Genomic DNA, 26,802 nt, shown 5'->3' on the forward strand with positions numbered 1-26,802 from the left:
GCCAGCCCTTGGTGTGTGTGTGGTATGCCCATCTTGCAAAGGGTACACCCGGGCCCCAGCTGCTGGAAGGCTCCCAGCACAGCCAGGTGCAGCCCACCGTGGGAGTTCAGGGTGCATGGCAAGAGGCTGTTGTCCTGGGAGGCCTGGGAGGCCCCTGCTCTTAGGGACTTCCCTTGTTCCCTGACAGTCCCGTGTTCTCTGCTGACACCTGACCATCAGTTCTGGGGTCACCACAGCTTCCAGCTCAAAGAAGGCCTTGGGGGCTCCCAAGTGTGTTGTGGGTCTCCCAAAGCCAAGACTGGGTGAGGCCTCCCACCACTGCCTGGGAAGGTAGTCTATACTCGACCCTGAGCTGCTGTGCCCCATGCCTGGGAATGGGCCAAGCCATCGGGTCAAGGGAACCTGCCAGAAGGTCCTGTGCCTGCGTACCAGGTGGACACGAGAGGCCCATCCACGCGGGACATGTGGCCGTGCCAATGGACAGGGTGGGCACAAGGGTGGAGGGGTCGGGTGGGGGTCCTGGGGGTCCCTGTGACCCTGGGTGTGAGGGGACTGGTCCTCCCTGCTGCAGGGTGAGCACGCACACCTTGTTTATCAGTTAGGGTGTTTGATGAACGACTGCCATGCTCATGCCCAGAGACAGTGGCTACAGAAATAATTCAATGAGCGTGCTGAGACCAACCTCCCTGGTGTCCCTGGGGAGCTAGATGATTAATGACCAGGTGTTCTGACCTGGCAAAGTGGCTGGGATCTAGGCATGTCTCTGAGGCTCTGGTGTGTAATTTTAGAAGCCCCTGGGCTGTTAATTGTGCATGGCCACATTCCCCGGCTCTCCTCCCAGCACCTGCCTGGGCGCACCTGAGTCTCCAGGTGCAGGTCCAGCCAAGAGCTTGGCAAAGGAGGCAAATGGCAGGTGACACAGGCCGTTTAAAGTTCTGATGAAAACAGTTTTTAAATTAAAAAAAGTATCAACCCATCTCAGATGAGGGAAGGCAGAGACTTTCCTCACCTCATTCACTTCCTGGGGGACCTCTTTTTTTCTGTCTCCCTTTTGCTTTCAAAAGGGATGAAGGGGTCCAGGGGATCCCACAGACCCGCCTCCCCACTTGGGGCACGGGCAGCCGCACCTGGAGTAGAGGTACGCCATGAGCCCCAGAGGGGTGCCGGCCTGCAGGACACGGGCCTTGCTCTGCTTGCCGCCGCGCGGGTGCTTGCTGACGTTGTAGAAGATGAGGGACGAGGACTCGTCCAGGGGGCTGAAATCCAGCGTGTCGCAGTGGGCCGCCGAGATGTTCACGATCACGGGCAGGGCGCAGGGCTCCAGGCCCCACCGCTCCGCGTACATGACCTGTGTGTGCGGGAGACGCGAGCTGCCTCCGTCTGGTCGGCCTGCTGCCTGCAGGTGCTGGCAGGCCCCGGGGCTGGGTCACCCTGCTACTGATCCCGGGGGTGGGCAGGGATCGGGCAGACTTGCCTGCAGGTACTTCTTGACCAGTCCCAGGAACTGCACTTTGCACTTCATTTCTTCCAGCTGCCCCCTCAGTTTGGACAACATGGTCTTCACCTCGGAGCCTGGGGGTGGGCAGAGTTGGCACAAGGCAGGCCCCAGCCCCCCGGCCCCTGGGAGTGCCTCTGTCCAGCCCCGTGCTACCTTTACTGCGCTTCTCCTTCTGCAGGAGCTTCTGGTAGAACTTCAGCGTCTTCCGGTAGTTCCTCTTCTCTATCAGGAGCTGCTGCTCCAGCTCCTGGCCAGGACAGAGCCCATGAGCCCGGCAAGCCGGTGCCCCACCCCGCGCCCCACGCTTTCCCGGCCTGCTCTCGGAAGGCGGCCTCCCCGCAGTGCCTGCACAGAACCAGAGCGCAGGACACATCCCACGCAGGGACACCAGGGTTCCTACGGGACCTCACGGGGATGCTGTCGTCCAGGCACAGAAACAGTATCTGCGTGCGCCACGGGGGACGTGAATTCCAACAAGGAGGGGACTAGGAAACGCCAAGGGAAACCTCGCTGAAGCGGGGGGAGGAGGCTAGCAGGGAGCGCCACTCTCAGTGAACAGCAGAGCCAGCAGGGACCTGCAGCTGGACACACTGCTCTACCTCGTGTGGACTGGGAAGGTTTCCTCCTGCCCTGGCAACAGCCCAGCCAATGAGAGACGCTCACGGCCCAGCCAATGAGAAGCCATTACTCTTGCAGCTGCCATTTTCCTCCAATGGACTTTTAGTTTACAACAGGTTCCCCGACACCCCCCATAAAAGAGCCTCCTCTTTGTCCCCAGGTCTCCCCTGTGGTTTTGCCCTAGTTTTCTTTTGTATTGTAATTCTCTGCTTTCCTGAATAAACCGTTTTTCTGGTAAAGTAACTGTTTTATTAGGAAGTCAACAGAACTGGTGCACAAGGTACCTCAGTAAATTGGTATTTGCAAAGTACATGCCATTGAGTCACTTAAAACAATGAAGGCAGAAAACGCTGAGGCAGCTAGTAGCCTGTCCCAGCTTCTCGACCGTCCCCCACCCCAGGAAAGCCAGGCCCCCAGCACAAGGAGAGGGTTGGGGTGCAGGGGCCAGCAGTTTGGGCCCCGCCCCGGCCCACCGAGGGGATGCCCTTTTGGAGAGGTGTCCAGGACCACTTCTGGCTGGTTGGGGGCGGGGGGCTGGCCTGCACTTCAGGCCCCCTTGGCCCCCTTTGGCCCCCCAGCCCGGCTGAGGGCCCTGCTGCCCCGTGAGGCCCCTGCAGGACCCCCATGTGACCGCGTCCCTGCACCTGGGGCACTGCGTCCCTGCACCTGGGCCCTTGTGGGTGGGGACCCCACCTGAGGCCTGGCCGTCCGGCTTGCGTGGCTGCCCCCGAGGGACTCCTGCGCGGACGCCCTGCCACAGACTCAGGCTGGTTAGCCCCTGTTCCCTCCGGGCCCCTCAGCCATGCTGCTCGGGGACAGCGGCCAACCCGCGTGTCCACTGCAGCCCGAGGGCAGTCCAGAGAGCCACGGTGCCAGCGGGGGTTCCTCAGCGTCATGGTTTGTGAGGATGGTCAGCAACAGGGCTCCCAGCTCCCTCCTGGCATGTGCCAGGAGGGTCCACAACCTTGCTTGGCGGGGTGGGGGGCATTTCACCCAGCTCTGTCCTCCCATTGGGACTGTCTGGGTTCTTCTCTCACCGGGAGGGAGCAGGAAAGCTTCGACAGTAGGGCAGGCTCAGGGCAGAGAGTGTTAGAAACGACCAGAATCCAGACATGGCTCCTCTGTTCAAGAAAGAGGCGGACAGACGCAGCCTGACTCACTGCCCCCTCCCTGTGGGGCCCTGGGCTGAGGAGGGGTGTGCTTCTGGACCTGGAACCTGGCAGGTCCCTGCGAGGAGACATTGCTTGAGCTCCCCCGGGTCTCCAACTGTGGCTCTGAGGTTGCCTTTTCCTGAGGGAGGAGGACAGGGGTGTGGGGTGGGCACAGTTAGGGCCAGGAACCAGAGGAAGGGGCAGAGGCCCAGGGATCGCTCAGACTCGCAGGGAAATAACTTCCTGTTAACTGGGCTCAAGGTGGCCCCAGGGTCTTGAAATGGCCACACTGACAGGAGTCTTAATCTGAAAGCCAAATACACTCTGGTCTTCATTTGGGCACATCTAATCAGCTCAAACCCAAACAAGCTTTCCCCTAATCTCCTCTAACTACAACAAGGTACTTTGCTTTGTTGGTAGCATTTATTTCTGTACGATTTTGTGAAATTAAAAATGCCGGTGGTGTTTTTATTTAAATATTTGAATCCCCTCTATCTGGTGGTTTTACTGAAAAGGTGGTTCACGTGGCTGTCTTCTTCCTTGTGCCGCTATTTTAACAGCGGGGTAGCAGAGAGACACGCCAGATGGTAGGAACCTCCAGGCCCGGGGCAGCTGTGGGGCAGGGGCTGTGCCTGGTGTTGGGGACATGGTGCAGACTGAACGCAGAACCACCTCCCTCTGCCGCGTCTCGGTTGTTAAATCAGGTCCCCTAGGGCCTCCTAGGTCCTTCTCCAGCTGGGCCACGAAAAAGCTGCAGGGGAAGGGTGTCCCACACTGGGACGGCAGGCTGTCTCTCTCCATGGAAACAGGCGTGGAGAAAGTTGATTTCCACCACAGCGAGATCCCCACGTGAGGCAGACGCTTTGGGAGGACGCCTGCTGGTCGCAGCTCGTGCGGCCCCAAAGCTTCTGGCACATCTTTCGGCTGGGACTGTGCGTGAGGAATGTGGCTCTGACGTCACACAGTCTGGCTCCAAACCTGCCTCCCCAACTTGTCGGCCCGAGAACCCATCGCCGGTCGCCAGGGTGGGGGACAGATGAGCCCCCAGGGTGTATGGGGCAGAATGCGTGTGCAGGACCTGCGTGTGCCCCCAACATGGGAGCCACAGGCCGTGTGTGGCGGCTCTAGGACTAAAAGGACATGCAAATGTCAACTCCGCTGTCTTGTGGACCACACCTCAAGTGCTCAGCCACACACGGCTGCTGGTTACCCGGCGGATGGCACCGATCTGGACGGTCGTCACTGAGGACAGTCCCGGGGGGATGGCACAGACCCTGACAGCACACACGCAGTGGCCCCCCACAGCTGGGTGCCCAGACGGACTCATCCTCTGCCCTCGGGAGGTCTGGCTGGAGCGGGGCTGAGTGTCTCTGCAGTCCCATCCACGCATGCTCCTCTGTGATCCTGGCTGGCTGGCTGGATCTTTCTTTTTCTTTCTTTCTTTTATTTTTATTTTTTTTTAAAGATTTTACTTATTTATTTGGGCGCCTGGGTGGCTCAGTCGGTTGAAGTCTGCCTTTGGCTCAGGTCATGATCCCGGGGTGCTGGGATGGAGCTCTGCATCGGGCTCCGGGCTCCTTGGGGAGCCTGCTTCTCCGTCTCCCTCCGCCTGCCGCTCACTCCCCCTGCTTGTGCTCGCTCTCTCTGTCGAATAAATAAAATCTTAAAAAAAATATTTTATTTATTTATTTGAGAGAGTGAGCACAGAGAGAGAGAGAGGGAGAAGCAGACTTGCCACCGAACAGAGAGCTGGACACGGGGCTCCATCCCAGGACCGTGAGATCATGACCCAAGCCAAAGGCAGCCGCTTAACCAACAGACGCACCAGGCGCCCCTGATCCTGGCTTTCTGAAGACGCCATGACCCTGGCTGACACGCCCCAAAGCCTGAAGACGGGAAGGACTGCCCTTAGCCCTGCATTCCAGGGCTCTCCTTTTGTGTAGCTCAGGGCTGCCGTAGGGAGAGCACCCTGTGAGGCCATCGCCCCCTCGCACACTTGTCCAGACGCTGATACAGACCCCCCCCCCCCAGAAGGCCGATGGGATGCGCCTGTTTCCCACTGGAACAGGGCTCACACAGACTCCAGGACCGTTTTGACCGATTTTAAAACTAAATCTATGTGAACTAAACTCCACGCAAGGCGGGATGATGGAGAAGACACACGCGAGCGGGGCAGCACCACAGCCGACGCGGACTGGCGAGGTCTAAATAAAATACTTAGGATCCTTTGCGTTGAGGTGTTTCCCTGGCCTAACCCAACGAAGGGTTTTCCGCACAGAATTACGAGAAGTAAACGCGAATGATCTGAGGCAGAGCCTCACACAGAGGCTCTCGATGGCCACGGGCCTGAAAGCTGGCCAGTACTGGGGACAAAGAGCACCACAGGCGGAAGGAAGCCAGAAACCAGAACTTGTAGACAGAGAGAGACAAGAGGGATGGACCGAAATCAGCACCATTCACCCAAATACTGAAAGCAAAGCCTGTCTTAACAGCAAGTGAAGGGCAACAAAGCACTTGGGCGCCGGCTTCACAGCCTGGGGCGCCTGTGGTACGGGCGCCACGAGGCGCGGGCACGCAGCCCGCACTCACGGCAGGTGCACGGGGCACGTCGGCACGCGCTCGGTGACGCACGGAGACAACACGATGCCCTCCAGCCGCTCCGCCCACCCAATGCCTGGGCCTGCTTCACACTCGCTGGGTTTGGGTAGCGAATGTGAAAGTGTGTCCAAAAGTTGTTTTACACCTTTCGAGTTTGCCCGAGGCTCCTGTTTTGAAACAGACGCAGGGGGTTCTCAAAGGGAAACGTGGAACCTTGGCCGGCCTGGTCCAGCCCACCCACGGTGCAGACGAGGGTGCGGGAAACTCACCTGTCTGCATTCCGGTTCCAGGAGCGATGTCTTCCCAGGTGAGCAGGAACAAAAGGGAAAACAAAGTCACTCTGGGTCACTCCACAGTGTCCCTCAGACCACCCGCCTCCCCCCGACTGTGTCCTGCAGGAGCCACCGCAGAGTGTGGGACCGAGCCCCAGTTTCAGAGATGGGAGGCCCAGGGCACCTTGTCCCAACCACAGGGTTATGGTCCAGAGAAGAGCAGGCACTGGTCGCCAGCACTCTTTTGGTCTGAGCTGGTCTCTGTGCCTGCTTTCAAGAACAGCCCGAGTATGGTGCAGGGGTGACCCGGGCTCACCAGTGGGTGTGTCCCCCTGCAAGGGGCTGCCACCCCGAGGAGAGCACAGGATTGAGGAAAGGGCCCCGTCAGCCTACACCAGGCGCTCGCACACGCAAGAGCCACCCTCTGCAGTGCTGGAAACAGGGCAGTCTGTCCATAGCCGTCCATCATAAAGACGGGACTACAGTCAGCAGGCGTGACCTGTGAGGTCAGAGGATGACCTATGACATTGGAGGACACATCTGGACTCTTAGCATCCCCCCTTCCCCACAACTGTTGGGATTAAGCTGTTGGGAAAGCCAGTGTGGACACAGTGAGCTGCCTCTAAAAGGGCCACACCCTCCGTTACTGGAGGCATGGGCACCCCCTGGCCTCCTCGTTCCCAGGTCAGTGGGGCTCCTGTCTCCTGGTCCAGCTGAGGCCAGAGTAACAGGAAGGCGGTAGAGTGGTGTGCACGGGATGAGGGCAAAGGAAACCGCGGCGATGCTGCCTGTCTCTTCCCTGTTCACTTAGACTCCGCTAGAATGACATGCGCTAGCGTTAGTTGAAGTTCCCAAGGCCAATGATCATCCCTCTCCCCCTTTTTTTGTTCTCAACTATTTTTTTAAAGGACTTATTTACTTATTTAGAGAGAGAACACTCGAGTGCAGTGGGGAGAAGCACAGGGAGAGAGAGTCCCGAGCAGACTCCCTGCTGAACGTGGAGCCCAACGCGGGGCTCGATCTCACAACCTGAGATCATGACCCAAGCTGAAACCAAGAGTCGGGTGCTTGCTTAACTGACGACACCGCCCAGGCGCCCGCTCTCAGCTAGTTTTTAAATTTTTATTTTGAAAATTTTTTTGTGACAAAATATACATAACATAAAATTTACCATTTTAACCATTTTTCATCATACTGTTCAGTGGCATGAAGTACATTCACCCCGTTGTACAACCATCCCCACTCTCCACGTCCATCTTACAAAAGGGAAGCTCTGTCCCCATCAAGCCCCCATCCCCTCCCCCTGCGCGGTCTCTGGGAACACGGCAGCTCCGAGGACCTCACGGAGGTCCTGGTCCTTCCGTGTCTGGCTTTCACGCAGCATCGGGCCCTCGGGGCTCCTCCACGCGGGAGCGGGTGCCAGCCTGTCCCACTGTGCGTATTCTCCATCTCTGTCCACCCATCCACTGATGGGTACTTGGGCTGCTCCCACCTCCTGGCTGCCGTGAACCCTGAGTGCAAACGGCTCTCGGAGTCCCTGCTCTCAGCTCTTTGGGGTAGACACCCAGAGGTGGACTTGCTGACTTCCATGGTAAATCTAGGCTTAATTTTTGGAGGAAACTCCAGAGTGGCTGCACCATTCTGCATTCCCACCAGCCATGCACGAGGGCTCCGGTTTCTCCGCATCTCACCAACACAATATTTTCTTCCTTAAACTGGGTAAGGGCCACAGTACCGTGTGTGAGGTGGTGTCTCACTGTGGTTCTGATCTGCTTTGCCCTGATGACCAGTGAGGCTGAGCACCTTTCGGGAGCTTTGGGCTGTTTGTGTAACTTCTTTGGAGAGATATCCATGCAAGTCCATCAGCCCCTCTTCACTGGGGTCTTGGGTGGTTGCTCTTGTGTCCCCTATACACTCTGGAGATTAAACCTTTCTCAGATATGTGATTTGCAGATGTTTCCCCTCTGTTGACGACGTCCTTTGACGCACAGAAGATTTGCATTTTGATTGAGGACAGTTTCTCCATTCTTACTTCTGTTGCCTGTGCTTTTGGTGTTGTGTCCAAGAAATCGTTTCCACGTCCAGTGTTGCAAAGCTTCTCCCGTTTTCTTCTATGAGTTTTATAATTTTAGCTCTAATGTTTAGGTCTCCGATGTTTCAGTTAATTTCTGGAATTGGCCTACGGTACAGGCCCGACTTCATCTTTTTGCAGGTCACACCCCGTTTTCTCAGTGCCACGTGTTGTGAAGACTGTCCTCTGCCCGCTGGCCGGTCTTGGAAGTTTGTCAAAAATTATGTCCTCACGGGCTTACTTCTGGGCTCTCCAATCTGTCCCGCCGGTCTCTAAGTCTGTCCTCACGCTGGGACCACACTGTGTTGACAACGGTAGCTCCATGGCAAGTTTGAAATCTGAAGTGTGAGACATCCGCTTTTGTGTGGCTAGTTGAGGTCCCTTGAGATTCTGAATTTTAGGATGGCTTTTTCTGTTTCTTCGAAAACCATCATTGGGCCGTTGCTCTTCTCAGCTCAGCGGTGTGGAGCAGCACGGATGTGCGGATGCCTCACTCTCGGAGCTGGAGGATGGTTCTGTGTTCCTTCTTTTGCTTCTCCAACCGCCCCAGCTCTGGCTGCCGGGGGTCCCGCAGCTGGTCCTCTGATCTTCGACGTGCCCCATCATGTGTTCTTGATCACGTCCTCACTTTCTGGCACGAGATGGTCCCGGCTCGTCGTCACAGGTCTTGCCTCCTCCCAGGGCCCGTGATTTCTCCCAGGAGCCCTGGTCCCTTTGACTGGAGGACGGCCCTGGAACCAGGACCCTGGCACAGGCTCTCACTGCTTCCAGGCCCTCAGCGACACAACTAGGAAATGCGCGGAGTGTATTTCAGGGAAGCGTTTTAGTTCCTCATCGCCCCCTCGGCAACCACATCACGGCACTCACAGTGATGGACGCTGGAGCCTCAGGACCCTCCAACACCAGGACAGCCCTGATCTACGCCTGGTTACGAGCCCTGTCACGCGCTGTGGCCCCATCGCTGGTCCCACAATGGGCAGTATGGTGTGGCTTTCTGCCTCTTGTAGTCTGATGGTTTTCCACTTCCAGCAAAGGCCATTGCAGGTGGAAAGCCAGTGCTGCTGGGGTGAGAACATCCAGCAACTCCGAGTAAGCTTCATGTGTGCAAACACACATCACAGAAAAGCAAGTGGGGGCGAGGTCTGCAGGCCCCCAAGGGGAAGGAAGGCGACGGTCAGGGGCTGGGAGCCCCCGACTCTGACGCGGCGGCACAGAGCTTCCACGTGGTCCAATCGGAGGAGCCCTGACAGCCTACATGGGGACACCCTCTGTGCCAGGGCCCCACGGGAGGCTCCTGCCAGGCTCTGAAGTCTGGTGCCTGCGATGGCACATGTAGGGGACCACAGCACGAAGCCGTGAGGAACAGGGAGAGTCCACAGGGCGTGGCCCCCATCCTCCCATGTGCAGGCCGGGAGCAGGGCCCTGCTCTCTTTCCAGCTTGAGCCTGAGCACGAACGCGAAGTTCAGGCAGTGGCAGGAGGTGAACGATGCGGGGGAGCCCTGGGGGAAGGTTCAGACAGTGCCGTCCGGGCTGGGGGACATAGCGTTTCTGTGGCTTCTGCTTGGAGGCCAGAGGGAGTAAGCCATGCAGGGCGGGTAGAGGCGCTGGGAACAGGACGCCCGAGCACTGACGGGGTCCTTCCCGTCTTCTGTCCTGGAGAGTCAGGCCTTGTGCATTAAGGCCCGAGTGGGAGCTCCTGGTCACGGGAGGAAGGCTGCAGCCCAGGTCCCAGGTCCAGGGACTCTTGGTCACTTGGGAGTGGGGCCTGCAGCCCAGGTCAGAGCCGCTGGGTACGGGGGGCAGGTGCCCAGTGGTGGGGGCAGCAACCATGAGTCCAGAGCTCTGCAGGGTGCCCTCATCCAGGGGCTGCCTGGCTGGCCACTCTCAAGTTTGTGGGTTCCTCTCACCCTGCTGACCAGGGAGAGGCCTAGGCTGCTCTGGCTGGGATGGTGCAGGAGGGACGCTGCCCACCAGAGAAGCCCAGGCTAGATGACCCCAGGGTCCGGACGGAACCTGGGCAAGGCACGTATGGTGTCTTCTCATCTCAGTGCTGCCGCCCGAGGAACAAGAGTCTGCCTGGGAGGAGGGGGCTCACCTGCCTGCCCCCACCAGAGACACAGCCCGAGGCCAGCTGTGGTGGCCAGTACAAGGTGACCTCCTGTTAACTGGCGCCCACGAGCCCAGCTAACAGTGAGAAAGGCCATGTCCTACCCCAGATGTGGAGGACACACCCAGATGAGCACAACGCTCCCGTGGGAGGACGCACGGGGAAGGTGTCCAGACCAGCACGGGGTCACTGGTGGCAGGTGGGGGTGCCCAGGAGTGGGACGCAGGGAGGGGCTCTGTGCGCAACCCCCCACCACCTGAGTGACCGGGAGCTCCCGCTGCAACGCGGGACTCGTTGCCCAGGGCGCCTCTGTGGCCACAGTACCCCCTTCCCCAACACCGCCAGCAGCGGACGGCAGCCCAGGACTCACCGGGCTCTGGGCGTCCACGTCAGCGGCCCCGCCGGCTTTCTGCCTCGCCAGCTCCTTCACGTAGCTGAAGACGTCGGCGCCGAAGCAGTCTGCCTCATAGAAGGCGCTGCACCACCCGGGGCTGCAGCTCTGCAGCTCGGCCGGGCTGGGGTGCACAGCCAGGCCCCCCTCCTTGGGCCTGGCCAGCTGGGCCACCGCCTCGGGGCCCAGGCCCCCTCCCTGCTGCCCGTGCTCTCCGGCCTCTGGCTGCTGTTCCCGCTCGGCTTTGACTGACTTCTGAGGCCGGAATCCAACCTCAAAGTTCCCCCGTGAGAGCTCGTCGGCGTCCACCTCGGACAGCGAGGGGGGCGGGCAGGGGGCTCGGCTGACGCGCACAGTGGTCGGTTTCTCCTTCCCTGCACGGGAGAGGAGGATTCCACTTGGAACTCTAGTTCATGTGGCAGAATCCATCACTAATTGTTTACGGAGAGGCTGCTCGTGCTCAGTCAGGGACGTGAGGCCCCTCGGGACAGCCAGGTGCCCCCCTGCTGCTCTAGGGGGCCCAATAGGGTCCTGAGGGTTCAGGGCCGTGTTCCTGCTTCCCAGGAGGGCCCCCCAGATCCCCTCCCAAACACAGGCTGTCCCATGGGGCCGGAGTCCAGAGCGGAGACGCCCGGGGTTGTGAACCGCTTGTGTAGAGATGAGCACAAGGGACCGAGGGGCCGAGGGGCTCACTGGGCACAGTCACTTGGCTCTTAAACTTCCTGTGGCATGCACGCGGTAGAAAGGGTGGGATGAGGGTCCTCGCCACCTGCTCCAATGGCCATCATACGTGTGATCATAGTCATGCAACCTGATTCCTAAAACCATGTCCCACTCAGACCAGATTTCGTGAGATTACAAAGATTTCAGTTATCTTGGAGCCCTGTGCTAACATTCCAGGAAATAAGCCTCAGAGTCTTTAAATGGCACGTGTTTCCAGGAAAGATGTAAAGATTTCCCCATCACCAAGCTGTCAGCTGGTGATTCTAGGAAGGAGAAGTGGCCTCCCAGCCCCCAGCCCCCGGTCCACTGGGCTCCAGCTCACCCCCCACCTGCTGGCCTGGGAGAGCCCCCTTCACAGCACAGAGTCCCCAAGGGAGGACAAGCCCCGCTCTGGGGACTGAGGGAAGCCTCTCCTGTAAGAGGGTCAACATGGACCCCGCCGTGGAGAGTTCTTGCCCCCATAGCCCATGTCCCTTACCCGCTCCATGCAGCGATGGCCTTTTGCTGGACAGTGAGCAGCCACTTAGGGTGCTGGTCGCGCTGCCCTCGGGCTGTGACCCAGCCTCCTCTGAAGCACTGCCATCAGAAGGAAGGATATTGCAGGGACCCCCATGGCCCCCCGCCCCTTGGCCCCTCCCCACAACACTGCAGCTCCCTGCACTGACTCCAGCAAGAAACTTTCGGTGGATGTGGAGAAGCCCCAGAGCTCACCCCAATGTTAATGCATGCTGAGGCTGAGGTGGGGGCAGGCCAGCGACCCCGCCCTGGCACCCCCGGACACATACCACTTTACAGAGGCCCCATCCATGCTTCCCCAGGACACCCCGACCTCAGGCCACAGGCTGGCACAGAACACCCTCCATCCACAGTAATTAAGGGGCCCAAATAATTGGCACAGGGCTTTCCAGGTATTCATTTCTGGAGGTCCCCAGACGGCCCTTCTCCACACGACCAGGACACGCGGAGTGAGGGAGCAGGTGGGGTACTCATCTGGGCGCTCTGTTGCCTTGTTTGCACAGGCAGGGAGCACTGCAAGGTGCCCCACAGCTCCCACAGCTCCCACGGCAAATGCTAAGTGACCCCGTCCTACCTGCCCGGTGGGGCCACTGGAGGCAGATGGGGCTGTGGGTGTGCCTGGAGCTCAGGGACGGGGTGTCAAGGCATTGGGGTCCAGGCATGGTTCCAGCCCCTGGCGTCACCCCCCACCCACATGGCTCTCTACAGTCCACAGCACAGGAACACCAGGCCATAGTCTGTGAAGGGGCTGGGGGCCATGGGGCTGGGGGAGGGGCACCGGGGGGAGGGGAGCTGCCTGTCCTCTGGCGGCCATCACCCCACCTTCTGCCATTAGGATGGGAGCTGTCACCCAGTGCCGACCTGGATGGCGGGGTGGGGGCAGAAGCTCTTCCCTGTGGGGGCATCCTCCCCTTGGGGCGTCTGGTCCCTCTGCCTCCTCAAGCTGGTACCTGGGCAGGGAGATGTGCCTCTGGCACCCTGGAGCCCACGGCCCTCTCTTCCTGCCCAAAGGAGCCCGGTGCCCAGAGGGAAATCTGTGGGTTAGGATGGACTTCAGGCCCAGAGAGAGGGACCCGGGTGGGTGGCCAGTCTGGGGAGCTGGACTTCCGGGGACCAGAGGGAGCAGAACTGGCTGGCGGGGGACCCCAGGGTGGGGGAACTCACTTCTCGGAGGGGGATATCCTTCCATTCACCACTTTGAAAAGACTCTGCAGCAACTTCTCTCCCCAGTAGAGGTCACAGAACTTCTCCGATATGGCCCCACAGAAAGTGGCGTAGGTGAGGTCCTTCAAGGCGTAAATATATTCCCCTGGGTTTGCAAAATGGTAGCGGCCAGTCACAATGTGGGCGAGCATCCCCTCTGGGTTCTCTGCTCTCTACAGCTGGGGATGGGGGGAAGCTGGGGCGGGGGGAGCCGGCTCTGAGACCCTCTATCTGCCTGAGGCTCTGCTGCTGGCCGATCCCCCGGGGTGCAGCTCTGCCCCCTGAGCTCTTCATGCAGATGGATGAGTGGGGGCCCCTGGTCCCCCTTCACACTGACCCTCCCTCAGGGAGCTGTGTCCCCCCCATGGCCTCTCCCAGGTTCTCTGGGGAACCCTGTGGGCACCGCCCCCCCCCCATGATACCCATGATCAGAGCTTCCAGCCCATTGTCCAAGTAGCCGTCGAAGGCAAACTCCTCCTGGATTAGGCGCATGGCCTCCTGCAGCGACGGGCAAGCTGTCCGTTTCGGGAGAGGCGAGGCATCCACACTGGAGAGACAGAGCTTGCGGTCTGCTGGCAGGGGCCGCTCTGGGTGACTGTCTGGGGCCTGGTCGTCCTGCTCTGGGACAGAGGTGCCTTTGGGGCTGTCTGGACTCGCCTTGGCCAGAGAGGGGTCCCACGGGGCTGATGAGGGACTCCCAGGCTCCTGGCCTGGGCCCTCGGTGGCTTTGCTCCTGGGTGGCTTGGCCGGGTGACTCGGGTCATGGCGGGCTGCCCTGGACCCTGGCGTTCCAGGTGGGACGGGTTGGTCTGGCCCTTCCTCCATGGGAGGCGCCTGTGCCTTCAGGAGTGGGCCAGCAGCAGAAGACTCGGGCATCACGGGTGAAGCCCCCTCTGGGCCAGGGGGTGGGGTGCAGGGGATCCCCTGGGCCGTGTCTCTTGGCATGGACTCTCTGAGAGGTTCTGGGGCTGCTCCCTGTGGCCCAGGAGCAGGTACCGGCTGCTCAGGAATCTTCCGGCTGCTGGCGGCTCCATGGGCCTCAGGAGCCCGCTTGCCGTCACCCTCCCTGTCCCTGAGAGCACAGAGAGGAGAAAGCACTCAGGGGTGGCTTGGGGACCCTGCCAGCCCCAGGGTGGGGGTGCTCACCTGGCGTCCCCTGCATCTGGGGCCAGCACAATGGGCTTGAAGTGTGCGGCAGAGCTGGTGCAGGCAGCCGGCAGCAACGTGGCCCCTTCACGGCAGGAGGGTTGAGTGGGCACGGGCCCCTGCACTGCCACCAGCCTGGTGTCGCCGCCGACCCGGACAAAGCCTGGGGATAAACCCCGCGTGAGCGCAGGTGGTGTGGGCCGGCCCTGCAGATGCCCCGGAGCACCTCCCACCCCTTCCACAAAGCTGTGGTGGCTTGTCCCCGCGCGCCGTGGGTGCTATGCCCCCCACGCGTCTCCAAGGGGACTTCCAGAGATCTGAGGGGGCCGGAGTCAAGGGTGATGGAGCTGGGAGGGCGGGGACGGGTGGGAGCGACGGAGAAGGCCACAGATGGGACGAGGGAGTGTTCTTCCTGCTGCAGGACGGGCTTACCACCCAGACCGGGCAGGAGCCGGTCAGCAGGATGTGTGCATGGACATGGGAATAGAGCAGAGGGACGCTGGGGTCACACCGCCTGCTCTGGAGGCTGGCGACACGGGAGCGTGACTGGGCCGTCGGAACAGAGGTGGGGAGTGAACGGCAAGGCCGCCGGGATGTTCTGGACACCTTGTTCTGGGGCCCAGTGGTGCCTGCCTGTGGGTGTCCACTCGGGGCTGGGGGTCGGCAGTGGGAGTGGTGTGGTGTCAGGGGCAGGAGAGGCTGGACCCAGGCGGCCCACCTGAGCTGGGCCTGAGGGCGGGTGCTGCGCTGGGGTTCAGTTCGACCACCGAGAGGGCGTTCTGGAGGCTGATGGTCTCTTCCTCCTGGTCAACCTGAGGCAGAAGGACATGGACAGTCCCAGTCAAGGTGACACGAGGGCCTGGCCGCCCCCAGCCCACACTGACTCACACAGCTGGGCTTTGGAGACACCGCTTCCCAATTCAACAAGGTTTTGGTAGGTTTCTAGGGCTCGGGAGGGTTATGGGGCCGTCGGAGACCCTGGGCTTCTCAGAACTCAGACGCCCACACGTTGCTGGGCGGGATGCGGTGCCTGCCCGCGATCCGAGGGCCCCACCTGGGACAGCATGCTCAGGAACCAGGGTGCGGGGATTCCAGCAGGAGAGAAGTTACCACCTCTTTCCTAAACTCACTCCTCATGGACAGTGAACAGCAAAAAGCAAGGACCCTCATCTCCCCAGAGCCCACAGGGCAGAATAAGGGGTCTTCCCCCTGCTCTGGAGGTCCTCCTCTTACCTTGCCGGTGGCTGCCCTCAGGTGGGCTAAAATCTTTCTGCTGTCCATGCCTCGCTGGAGGAGGTAAGTGCTGCATACCTGCAGAAAGGACGGGCCCGTGAGCAGGTGCTCTGAGGTGCTGCAGGCTGGGCAAGGCCCCACGTCACTCCAAACGTGGAGGGGAGGGCGCCTCAGGCAGGAGCCCTCAGACAGTGCCTGGTGGCAGGGAGGAAGGCCTGGGGGCTTCCCGGACGGGAAGACTCCACGGGTGCCCCTTCTTGGGGAGAGCAAAGCAGGTCCCAGCCTTGGGCAGCCTGGGATGAAATTCAGCAACCCCACATGGAAGGAATAAAGACTGAACAGAAATGGCCTCGGCCCCTCCCTGGGCCCCTGCCCCGCTGACAGCCATCGCATGGAGGGGCGAGGGGTGAGGGGCGAGCTGCAGCCTCCGGGGGTGGGGGGCTGCCCCAGTGCTGGAGAGGAGGGGGACAGGGACATATGCCCTTTTCTAGCAGGCCCCTCTAAGAACTATGAGGAAGGGAGAAGTTAAGACCCAAAGCAGAATTACGGCAAAACTACTGAGCTCCCACATACACAGACAAGACAACAACACCCAAAACTGCAACCTAAAAAACAGGCAAGAGAAAAATTCTGTAGACAATTACGATTAACTGCAATTTGACACAGGCAAGCCTGAGTCCTTTGTGACCTTGACAACAAGGTAGTGTCCGCTGCAGGCTGAATGTGGGTGTGGTCCCCAGAGCCATGTGCTGGGGCTTAAGTGGGTTTGACGCCCGTGGTCTGCCACTCCTCCACGCCCGCTGTGCACTTGATGGCTCTGGGGTGAGGGGTGGACCCTCGAAAACGCCGCTGGCCCCTGCGAACAGACCCTCTGCAAGCTCAGACATTCTGGTATTTGGGGACAGAATGTCACTGACGAGAATTTCTATTTTTCATTTGGGGTTATGGATGATACTGACTGTGAAGATAAAGATTCTTTCCTTAAGCCCCCCCCCCCCCCACCACACGGACACCCATATCATTTCCTAACTGCTGGCGAGAACCCCAAAAAGCTCTCGGCAGAGCACGACCCCATCCAAGCTCTGCACAGAGGCTGCCCTGCCCAGTACGGCTTGGGGTGCTGGAAGTCCAGGGACAGCCCAGACCCCTTGAGGTTCCTGTCTGGAAAAGGTCAGTTTGCCAACACCGGGCAGAGTGCGACCTCCCCACCTTACAGCATCTACTACCAAAGGTCATGACTGTGAACCTTCCTCTGCCCTTGAGGTGTCTGTGTCTCTTACAACCCAGGACTGTACCTGATCCCCTGAACCTCGATCTTCAGGAAGGATGGGGCCCCAGGCTCCCAGCGTCTGTGGGGTGGCAGACACAGCCACTTCCCTCCTGAACCCTTCATTCTCCCTGAAAACACACAGCCCCGTCTGTGCAATGTTCTGGAGTGGAGCGAAGCTCCTGCCCTGCCGTCTGTCCATCTGTCCACCCGTCTGTAGCTACAGAGTAAACTGCTTCAGCATTGTAGCTGGTCTGCTGCTTATCTCTGACACGAGCGCCCATCCTTACTTGGCTGAGCAGGCCCAGAGGCCCAGAATCGTTAAGCAACCTGCCGGAGGCAGTCAGGGGCAGAGAAGGCCGCACAGGGCTTCTCTCTCCAGGAGGTGGCCTTCCCGTGGCCTCTTGATCACTGAAAAACTCGTGGGACGCCCCCTGCACTCGTCCAGCTCCTGCCGGCAGATGGGGACACTCTTGGGAGGGTCAGGGAAGGGGAGGCCGAGAGGACCCTCAGAGGAGGTGAGGGAACTTGGGTTGTTGGGGGAGAACTCTGCTCCCTGCTTGCAGGGCAAACGGGCACGGGTTAGGCTGGCCCCGGGACATCCCCTGCCCACTCTGGCTGGGCGAGTGCACTAGAGACAACAGGGTGCTCTGGGAGGGGCATGCCGGGGTAGTGAGTGGCAGACACTGTCCACCACCTGTCCACGACGAAACCCATGGCCCTCCGTATCCAACGCCCACTTTTCCTGGAAACAGGAACTTGGGTGTTCTGTCGGCCACTGCCCAGGCCCCGGACTGTGAGCTGGGGTCCCTACTGCAGTGTGGTTACCTTGATGGCCTCAGCTGTGCACGGCCGCTCCTGGGCACTGCGTCTGGCCATGTCCAAGAGGAGGGTCTTGAGCCTGCGTGGCAGGGCCAGCTTGTGGTCTCGGGGGACGCTGAACTTGGCTGCTGTCCACAGGACTGCAGCCACACAGTACACGGAGGCCTGGGTGGAGAAAAGTGCAGCCCTGCTCAGCAGCACCTCCCTACCAGGGCTCCCCCAAGGGCACCCCGGGCACTAGCAGGAGAGCCGCTCCTGTCGGGAGCCCCGCTGCGCACCTCCTTGGAGCTTGGCGGCCCCAGCCAGACCCCGGGTCAGATCCCCCAGGGGCCTGGCCTGGGGACCTGCATGTTTACGAATATCCACAGGTCTTCACACTCAAGTGTGAACGGCCACGACTTGAGGCCTCAGCGGGGACCCTCCCACTTTTAAGGTCCTCAGGCAGGTGGAGGCCACAACTCGGGGCTCTGAGGCCAGGGGCCCCTGGAACCAGTGGTGTGCTGCTAAATGGTGGACCACAGGCTTCAGAACAGCAGTACCCGCCTCGACATACACATCCGTTTCTTCTAGATGTCCTCGGTGCAAAGGGCGAGCGGCACACAGTGTAGAAATAAGGCAAGGTGAGTACTCCTGTTTGTAAGTTCCAGAGAGCCAAGGGATCGTCCCCGGATGTGCTCGCGGACTTTACCCAGCTCTTGTACCCGAAATCCACCTGCAACGGACAAGTCTGCTGGTTGATGTTTTCATTTAACTCGACAGGCGAGATGGAAGCAGAATGTGGAAGGCTCTGGTCGGAGCTTCGCTGCGGTAAGCGGGTCGGCTCTCCGCCACCGCCACAGCTGCTGAAGGTCGCGGTCGCTCTACAGACACGGCTGCTGAAGGTCACGGGTCGGCTCCACAGACACGGCACACTTCTGCGTTCAGTCACACCGTGAACACTTCCTCCGTCACTTCGTGAGGTCGACACAACTGAAAACTGCAAGCCAAGCCCTGGTTTCCGCGTGTGCACATCTCCACGGTGTGAACACTCTCACACGGCCAACGCCAAGCTGCCAAGATGGTGTGGGCACATGGGGGAGGGGAGAGTGCCCGGTGGTGCCCCTCCTGGAGCACTCCCACCAGCCAGGAGCATAGATCACCGTGCAGGACACTCACATAACGAGGAAATTATTAGCTGTAGATATAGACTTCTAAAAAAATTTAACCCTTTATTTTGCGATACAGATTCACATACAGTTGTAAGAAATACTACAAAGCGATCTCGTGTGCTGTGTACCCAGTCCTCACAGTAACAACACCCTGCAAAACTGTAGGGCAGCAACCCATCCCGGACGCCGGACTGACACCATCACGACCCAGAGCGTTTCCGTCATCAGGATGTGTCCATTTGCCCCAAGCCACGTTCCTAATCCCTGGCAACTAGGAATCTGTTGTCCGTTTCTACGGCTGTGCCATTTCATGTAAATGGAATTGTACAGTATGTGACTTGTTGGGATTGGCATTTTGCTGTCAGCACAATTATACGGAGATGCATCCAGGCTGGGCCTTATCCACACTCCATTCCTTTTACTGCTCAGTAGCATTCCATGGTGTGGACGGACCCCCCCGTGTTTAACCACTCACATATCGGGGTTGTGTCCCATTTGGGGCTGTCTGAATGCAGCTACTGTGACCATTCATGTGCAGGATTTTGTGCAGATGTCAAGTCTCATTTCCCTGGGACGACCACCTGGGAATGCGGTTTTTCCAGGATGAACACCTGGGAATGCGGTTTCTGGGCTTTAGGGCAGTTACATGTTGAATTTCTGACGAAATTGCCAAACGGGCCGCACCCTTTCGCGTGCCCGCCAGCAGTGACCAGGGGCTCCTTTTGTTCCACATCCTTGCTGGCATCTGGTGTGGGCAGTGTTGGGCTTTAGCCATTCTCATCCATTCTCATCCCAAGTGCCACGTGACGTCAGACAGCTTTCATATGCTCGTTTACCTTGCAACAGCGTTGGCGAGGGTCTGTGCCGATCTTTTGCCCCCTTTTTAACTGGGTTGGTTTTTAAATTAATTTGGTTGTTTACTGTTGACTTTTAAGAGCTCTTTGTATATTTGGGATATAGCTGCTTTATCAGATGTGTGTTTTGCAAATATTTTCTGCCAGCCCGTGGCCAGTCTTCTCGCTCTCTTAAAGTATCTTGCAGAGCGAAGTTTGAGGTGGTCATGAAGTCTAACATCGACTTCCTCTTTCATGGACTGTGCTTCTGTGCTGTGCCCAGAAGTTACTGCCAGAGTCCTCCTAGGGGCTTTGTGGTTGGCATTTCACGTTGAGGTCTATGATCCATTTTGAGTTAATGTTTATGAAAAGTGCAAGGTCTTTGGTAAGATTCGTTTTGTTTTTGTTTTGCGTGGACGTCCAGTTGTTCCAGCACTGTTTATTGAAAACTGTCCTTTCTGCACTGACTTGCCTTTGCTGTTCTGTTCAGACCAGTTGACCATATTTCTGCGTCTACTTCTGAGTTCTCTGTTCTGTTCCATGTATTTGTCTTTTGCCAACAACACAGCCTCAGTTACTATTGCTTTACAGTTAGTTTTAAAATTGGGCGGTGTCAGTCTTCCGACTTTGTTCTTCTCCTTCAATATTGTGTTGGCTATTCCGGGTCTTTTGTCTTTCCACACATATGTTAAAATCAAATTGCTGATATCCATGAGTAACTGCTGCGATTCTGATTGGATTGCATTTAATCTATACATCAAATTGGGAAGAACTGATATCTTAACAGTATTGAATCCTCCTAGTCATGAACATGGAATATCTCTCAATTTATTTAGATTTTTTTCATCAGAGTTTAGTAGTTTCCCTTATAGATCTTATACGTATTTTGTTAGATTTATATGTAAGTAATTTTTTGGTGTGAATGTAAATTGCATTGTATTTTTAACTCCAAATGTCAATTGTGCACTGCTGGTAAACAGTAAAGCAACTGACTTTTTGCCCATTAACCTGCTATCCTGGAATCTTGCTATAATTGTTTATTAGTTCCAGAAGATTTTTGTTGATTCTTTGGGATTTTCTACGTGGACAATCATGTCACTTGTGAATGGAGACAGTTTTATTTCTTCCTTCTCAATCTGTACACATTTTCTTTTCTTGTCTTATTCCGTTAGCTAGGACTTCCAGTACAATGCTGAATAGGAGTGGCGAGAGCGACATTCTTGAGTTTTTCCCAATCTTAGAGGGAAAGCATCTAGTTTCTTGCCATTAATTATGTGAACTGTAGGTTTTAGTAGATATTCTTTATCAAGTTGAGGAAGTGCCCCTGCATTCCTAGGTTGCTGAGAACTTGTATCCTGAATGTGTGGCGGATTTTGTCAATCACTTAGCATCTGTTGACATCAACACGACTTGTCTTCTTTAGCCTACCGATGTGATGTACTAGGTTAATTGCTTTCCCATTGTTGAGTCAGCCTTGCATACGTGGAATAAATCCCACTTGGTCAGTTTTTAACTTTGATGAAGTTCATTTTGTGGAGAAATTTATGGACACTGCTTTTGGTGTCAAGTCTAAGAACTCTTTGGCCATTTATCCCAGAGACTTTGTTTGATTTCTTTCATCAGCATTCTGTTGTTCTTAGCACGTAAGTCCTGTGCAGCTTGGTTAGATTTGCATGTAAAGTATTTCATTGTTTTTGAGTCATTGTACATTTACATTAAGTTTACATTTTATATTTTAATTAAATCTATATTTATATTTATTTTTAAATTTTTTCTTCAGCTAAGACAACAGAAGAAAAGATTTATTGTACATGTTACATTCAGACACAGCTGAGAACAGCATTAGTCCTAAAACTCACAGGTCTAGGGCAAAGGACCAAAAGGGACTGTTTTGGTATGAACGAAGTGGGTCTCTCAAAAGTGGTCGTTGTGATCAGATGGCGATGGGTGTTTTAGATCCACTGAAACAAATTCTAGAAAGTAGGTGTGTTGTCCAACGATTTGTATCACTGTCCCTGGCCTCTGGCTTTCCTTGTTGCTGCTCCTGTGGCTTCATGGGTGCACAAGCGAGCCCTTTACTTGGACCTCTGCCTCATCTTTCTTCTTCTTCACTTCAGCCAGCGCATTCGCTTCTTCCTCCACTTGGTTTGTGGCCTGGAGGTTTCCAAAATGGTGCTAATGCTGAGAGCAAATGCACTGTATTTTTTTTTTTTTGCACTGTATTTTAAATTTTGGTGTCTGCATGTTCATTGCCAATATACAGAAATACAGTTGATTTTCGAATGTTTATCTTATATCCTGTGACCTTTCAGAACTCATTTATTAATCCCATGGGCTTCCTTGGAATTTTCCATATAGACAGTTATGTCTTCAGCAAATAATATTATTTCTTCTTCCTGCTCTTTATGCTTTTTACTTGCCTTTTTTTTTTTTTTTTGCATTATTGTAGTGGCTAGAACTTCCAGCACTATGTTGAATAGATGTAGTGATAGTGCACATCCTTGTGTTGTTCCCAATCTTGGGGGAAAGCATTTAGTCTTTCCCCATTAAGTTCGATGTTAGCTATAGGGTGTGTGTGTGTTTGTTTTTTTGTAGATGCTCTTCATTAAGCCGAGGAAGTTTCTTTTATTTGTATTTTTCTGAAAAATTTTTTTATTATGAATGGGTGTTGAATTTTGCCAAATGGTTTTTCTGCATCAATTAATGTGATTATGGGATTTTTCTTTTTTAGCTGGTTAATATGTTGGACTAATTGATTTTCAAATACTAAACCAGCCTTGTATCCTTAGAATAACTTCCACTATGTCATGGTGCATAGTTTTTAGATATTGTTGGATTCTATTTGCATATTTTGTTAAGGATTTTTGCATTTATATTCATGAGGGATGTTGGTATATATATGCCTCTATCATCTATCTATCTATCTATCTATCTATCTATCCATCTATCATCTATCTATCTATCCATCTATCTATCCATCTATCTATCCATCTATCCATCCATCCATCTATCTATCCATCCATCCATCCATCCATCCATCCATCCATCCATCCATCTATCATCTATCTATCTCTCTCTCTCTCTCTCTCTCTCTATCTACATTGACAGTATATATATATTGGCTTAATAAAATAGACTGGGAAGTGTTCTCTCCTCTTCTATCTTCTGTAAAAGATTGTGTAGAAGTGGTATTAATTTTTCTTTAAACATTGAGTAGAACTCTCCAGTGAAAGTCTGGACCAAGAGATTCATTTTTTTAGAGTTTTAAAATTACAAATTCAATTTCCTTAATAATCAAGGGCTATTCAAAGATCTATTTCATATTAGGTGAGTTGTGGTAGTTTATGTTTTCTGAAGAACTGGTCCATTTCATCTAAGTTGTCAGACTTATGTGTGTAGAGTTGTCTGTGGCATTCCACTATTCTTTTGTTATCCAAACAGTTTGTAGGGATATCCCTGTGTCATCCCTGATATTGGTAATTTGTATCTTTTCTCTCCTTTCTTTCTTTCTTTCTTTCTTTCTTTCTTTTCTTTCTTTCTTTCTCTTTCTTTCTTCTTTCTTTCCTTCCTTCCTTCCTTCCTTCCTTCCTTCCTTCCTTCCTTCCTTCCTTCCTACCGTTTTCTCTTTCTCTCTTTCTTCTTTGTCAGTTTTGCTGGAAGTTTTAAAATTTTATTGTTCTTTTCCAAGAACCAGCTCTTTACAGTTTTTCTCTACTGTTATTCCATTTTCATTGATTTCTGCTCTCATCTTCATTACTTCCTTTCTTCTGCTTTGGGTCTATGTTGCTCTCTTTTTGTAGGCTCTTGAGGTGGTAGCTTAGATTACTGAGTTGAACTTTTACCTCTTTTCTCACATGACATTTAGTGCTACGAATTTCCCTCTTAGCCCTGCTTTGGCTGTGTCCCACAGTGTCAACATTGGCATCTGTTGTCTTTTTTTCATTTGGTTTGAAATCTTCCTAGATCTTGGTATGGCAAGTGGTTTTTGGTTAAAACCTAGACGTTTACATGCTGTAAGACCCTTGATCTTATTTAACCTTTTTTACCTGGCTTTTTCTGATAGCATGGTCAGGAAGAGGGGTACCCTCTCATTATTGTCGGGGCGGGGGCAGAGTTCAGGTTCTGTATTTGGCTCCAACTGACACCTGAGGAGAGGGCTCCTCCTCACTGCTGGATGGGGGTGGGGGACCAGAGCCCCATTGGGCCTCCAGTGTGATGCTGCTGGCTGTGTGGGGTAGGAGTTCATCCTTTCTGCTCTTCACCTGCCTGCATTCCCAGCATGAGGTTGGGGTGGCCTTGTTGTTGCTGGGTGTTGGTGAGAGTCCCAGCTCTCCACGAGGCCTCCTCCAACAACACCTGGCTGGGAGGGGCATTTGCTCCTGCCGGGGGAGGGGCACAGTGGGGCTCCAGGCTCCCCCAAGTGTTCCCCACGGCCTTATGGGCAGGATGCTCATTACAGGCTGGTGGGGGTACTCAGTCTTCTCTGGCACCATGGTTGGGGTCTTTGCTGGCTTAGGTGGGCCCACCCCTTCCCTTGCCATGTCCTCTGGCTTAAGAGTGTGGCTTCTGTGTCCCTGTGTATGAGGCAGAGAGAGGAAGCAGGGTCCTCACTACTGTGCCTTCCTCAGGCCTGAGGCCCTGGCCGGGCTGCCTTCTGCTCTTTACCTTTCAGACTTCTCATTCTTGTTTTAGGGATGTGGGTGGGGTTTCTAGATGTACATTGGGCAAGTAGGGAAGTGGAGTTCCACCTTGGTTTGGAATAAAATTTACCTAATTTTAAGTTTGTACAATTTGATTTTTTGTTTTATTTTATTATTATTTTTTGAAGTAAGCTCTATGCCCAATGTGGGGCTTGAACTCATGACCCTGAGATCAAGAATTGCATGCTCTACTGACTGAGACAGCTAGGTGCCCCATAAGTTTGTACAGTTTAATTTTTAATAATGGTTCTGTTTAACAAGTGCCTTGTAAATATTCCTGAAAGTTCAGCCCTGGGCTCTCTCAAGCCAGCACATACTGCTCAGAGTTGTCCATGCAGAAGTCCCACCCATCTCAGGATGATACCACTAGAGCCATGCCCCTGCCGGCACCTGCTAGGTGGATGTTGCTGAGGCCAGGAGAGCCAGGGCTCTGGATGTGACCGCTGTACTGGGGGAGGGCACCCTGCCTCCCCCTGTGCCCCGGTGCTGGGCCCGTGCCTCTTCCCCCACCCCCAGGCTCTCTGAGCAGAAGGGGGCACCACTGGGGATGTGCGGCAGGAAGCTACAGGAAGGGACAACAGGGCCCGGTTACCTTCTCAGTCACCAGTTCTTGCTCTGCGACCTCAGGAGCCAGAAAGAATGTGTCATAAGCGCCTAAGGGAGAAAAGCCCAAGTTCTGAGTTCTCTTTTCAGGCTTGGGTGTCGGTGGTGGAGCACAACTCCTGAGGGTGATCCCGTGTACGCACCATTGGCAGGAGGTGGGCTGAAGAGCACGGCCCCGTCCTCGGCCACCAGCACGGAGTCCAGGCATAGGTAGGCTGCAAGAGAAGGTGAGGGTCAGGGCAGCTGGACTCACTGTAGGGACCATGTTCTCCCTGAAAACCTGCAGAGGCGTGCTCAGGGTGGGGCAGCCCCTCCCCACCCACCCCGAGGGAGCACAGGCCAGGGGCCAGGGGCTAGTCGGCTGCTTCTCCTTCTCAGAGGCCCTGGCACACGGCCAGGTGGACGGAGCATGGGGGGGGCCCTCTGCGACACCCCTCCTGCCCGCCAGAGCTGCCTCATGGCCGCTCCTCACACATCAAGCTGGAAATGGAAAGGAGATGAAGGAAGGGGAAGGGGCACGGAGGGTCACAGCCCAGCACCGAGCACTGCCCCTCTGAGCGGTCCCGGAGGAGGCTGCACCCCAAAGGCCTGTGGGTCACAGGACTGGGGGGCAGCCAGATGGCAGCATTTCTCCTCATTGTCCCTCCCCAGGATGTGCTCACATTAAGGGTTGTGGGCCTGTCACTCTGTCCAGGAGGTTGAGCTTTGGAGAGCTGCAAACTCTCTAAAACTCTCTCTAGTGTCTAAAATTCCCACCTCCCCTGGCCACTTTTGCCTCCTTGGTGACAATGTCACCCCTTTGAGGGGATGTGGGCCGACCACACAGCTCCCACTTCACTCTACGGCAGGGTCGTCTCCCTCAAGGCCACATTCCAAGCATCTGCCCCGCTGATGCCTCGGGACCCCTTTGGTCCTGAGACCAGACCAGACACCTCCAGGGCACCATGGGCTCACAGTGGGGACACAGCCACCTGGCCCCAGGCTGTCCCCATGGCCCACATGTGCCTGATGGAGGCCACGTGCTGCTCTTGGTCCTGGCCCTGGAACACACTGGGGGGCAGGCTGAACATGGAACCGCAGGGCAAAGTATCACCTGGGTGTTCGCTGTGAGTGCGCAGAGCAGTGAGACACGCGTGGGACAGAGCCCAGAGCTCATACTCCTTGAAGGGCCGGCCCAGCTGGCACAGGAGCTCTTGCAGGGAGACGCCCTGGGGGAGGGAGAAGTCACATCTCAGTGAGAATGGTCCTTGGGGTCAGCTCGGGCTGGGCCCATTGGGAAGGTGACAGGGCGGGAACCACTTCAAATAAGGGTGGGATGTCTCCCACACGGCACGCTCCTGACGACGTGGGCTGGCAAAGTCCCCACATGGATACGACTGGGGCTGGGAGGCTGTGAAGGAATCAGAACACAGCGCACCTGGCGGGAATGTGGGGACAACAGTGTGGAGGCGCCTCAGGAATTCAACAGAGAATCACCATATGACCAGGAAATCCCAGCTCTGGGCACGCACGCCCGAGGACTGAAAGCAGGGCCCCGAACGGATGTTTGCACCCCCGTGTTCACAGCAGCCTGATTCCCAGGAGCCAACAGCTGGAATGCGCCCGGGTGTCCAGCAGGGACGAAGGGATGAAGGGACGCGTGTCTCTCCACCTTGAGAGGAGGGACAGGCTGGCACCTGCTCCCGCGTGGAGGAGCCCCGAGCGCCTGATGCCGAGTGAAAGCCAGACACGGAAGGACCAGGACTGGGTGCCGTCACCCCGGAGGGTGGGGCTGGCTGCACAGCACGGTGAATGTGCTGGATGCTGCGGAGCTGGATGCCGGATGAGGGACGTGGCACATCTTACCTGATGTGTATTTTACTCTACCCCTCCCCCCAGAAATTTCCCGGAGTCAGAAGATT

The 26,802-nt window shown here is 56.1% G+C and overlaps 1 protein-coding gene across 1 annotated transcript in view; it reads right to left on the minus strand.

Annotated features, from left to right (window-relative positions):
* Nucleotides 1-26,802, minus strand: part of KNDC1 (kinase non-catalytic C-lobe domain containing 1) — a 64,570-nt gene that overhangs the window by 13,971 nt on the left and 23,797 nt on the right. The window contains exons 7-21 of the mRNA XM_040624617.1: nucleotides 25,995-26,109; nucleotides 25,045-25,116; nucleotides 24,891-24,952; nucleotides 17,624-17,782; nucleotides 15,529-15,606; nucleotides 15,014-15,107; nucleotides 14,296-14,458; nucleotides 13,853-14,221; nucleotides 13,572-13,801; nucleotides 13,111-13,255; nucleotides 11,909-12,006; nucleotides 10,687-11,081; nucleotides 1,652-1,745; nucleotides 1,475-1,572; nucleotides 1,128-1,348 (exon numbers count right to left, since the gene is read on the minus strand). Of these exons, the coding sequence (XP_040480551.1) occupies nucleotides 1,128-1,348; nucleotides 1,475-1,572; nucleotides 1,652-1,745; nucleotides 10,687-11,081; nucleotides 11,909-12,006; nucleotides 13,111-13,255; nucleotides 13,572-13,801; nucleotides 13,853-14,221; nucleotides 14,296-14,458; nucleotides 15,014-15,107; nucleotides 15,529-15,606; nucleotides 17,624-17,782; nucleotides 24,891-24,952; nucleotides 25,045-25,116; nucleotides 25,995-26,109 (2,393 nt within the window). The remainder of the gene's footprint in view (nucleotides 1-1,127; nucleotides 1,349-1,474; nucleotides 1,573-1,651; nucleotides 1,746-10,686; nucleotides 11,082-11,908; nucleotides 12,007-13,110; nucleotides 13,256-13,571; nucleotides 13,802-13,852; nucleotides 14,222-14,295; nucleotides 14,459-15,013; nucleotides 15,108-15,528; nucleotides 15,607-17,623; nucleotides 17,783-24,890; nucleotides 24,953-25,044; nucleotides 25,117-25,994; nucleotides 26,110-26,802) is intronic.

Source organism: Ursus maritimus, unplaced genomic scaffold (assembly GCF_017311325.1).
Source record: "Ursus maritimus isolate PB19 unplaced genomic scaffold, ASM1731132v1 scaffold_7, whole genome shotgun sequence".
NCBI classification, from domain to species: domain Eukaryota; kingdom Metazoa; phylum Chordata; class Mammalia; order Carnivora; family Ursidae; genus Ursus; species Ursus maritimus.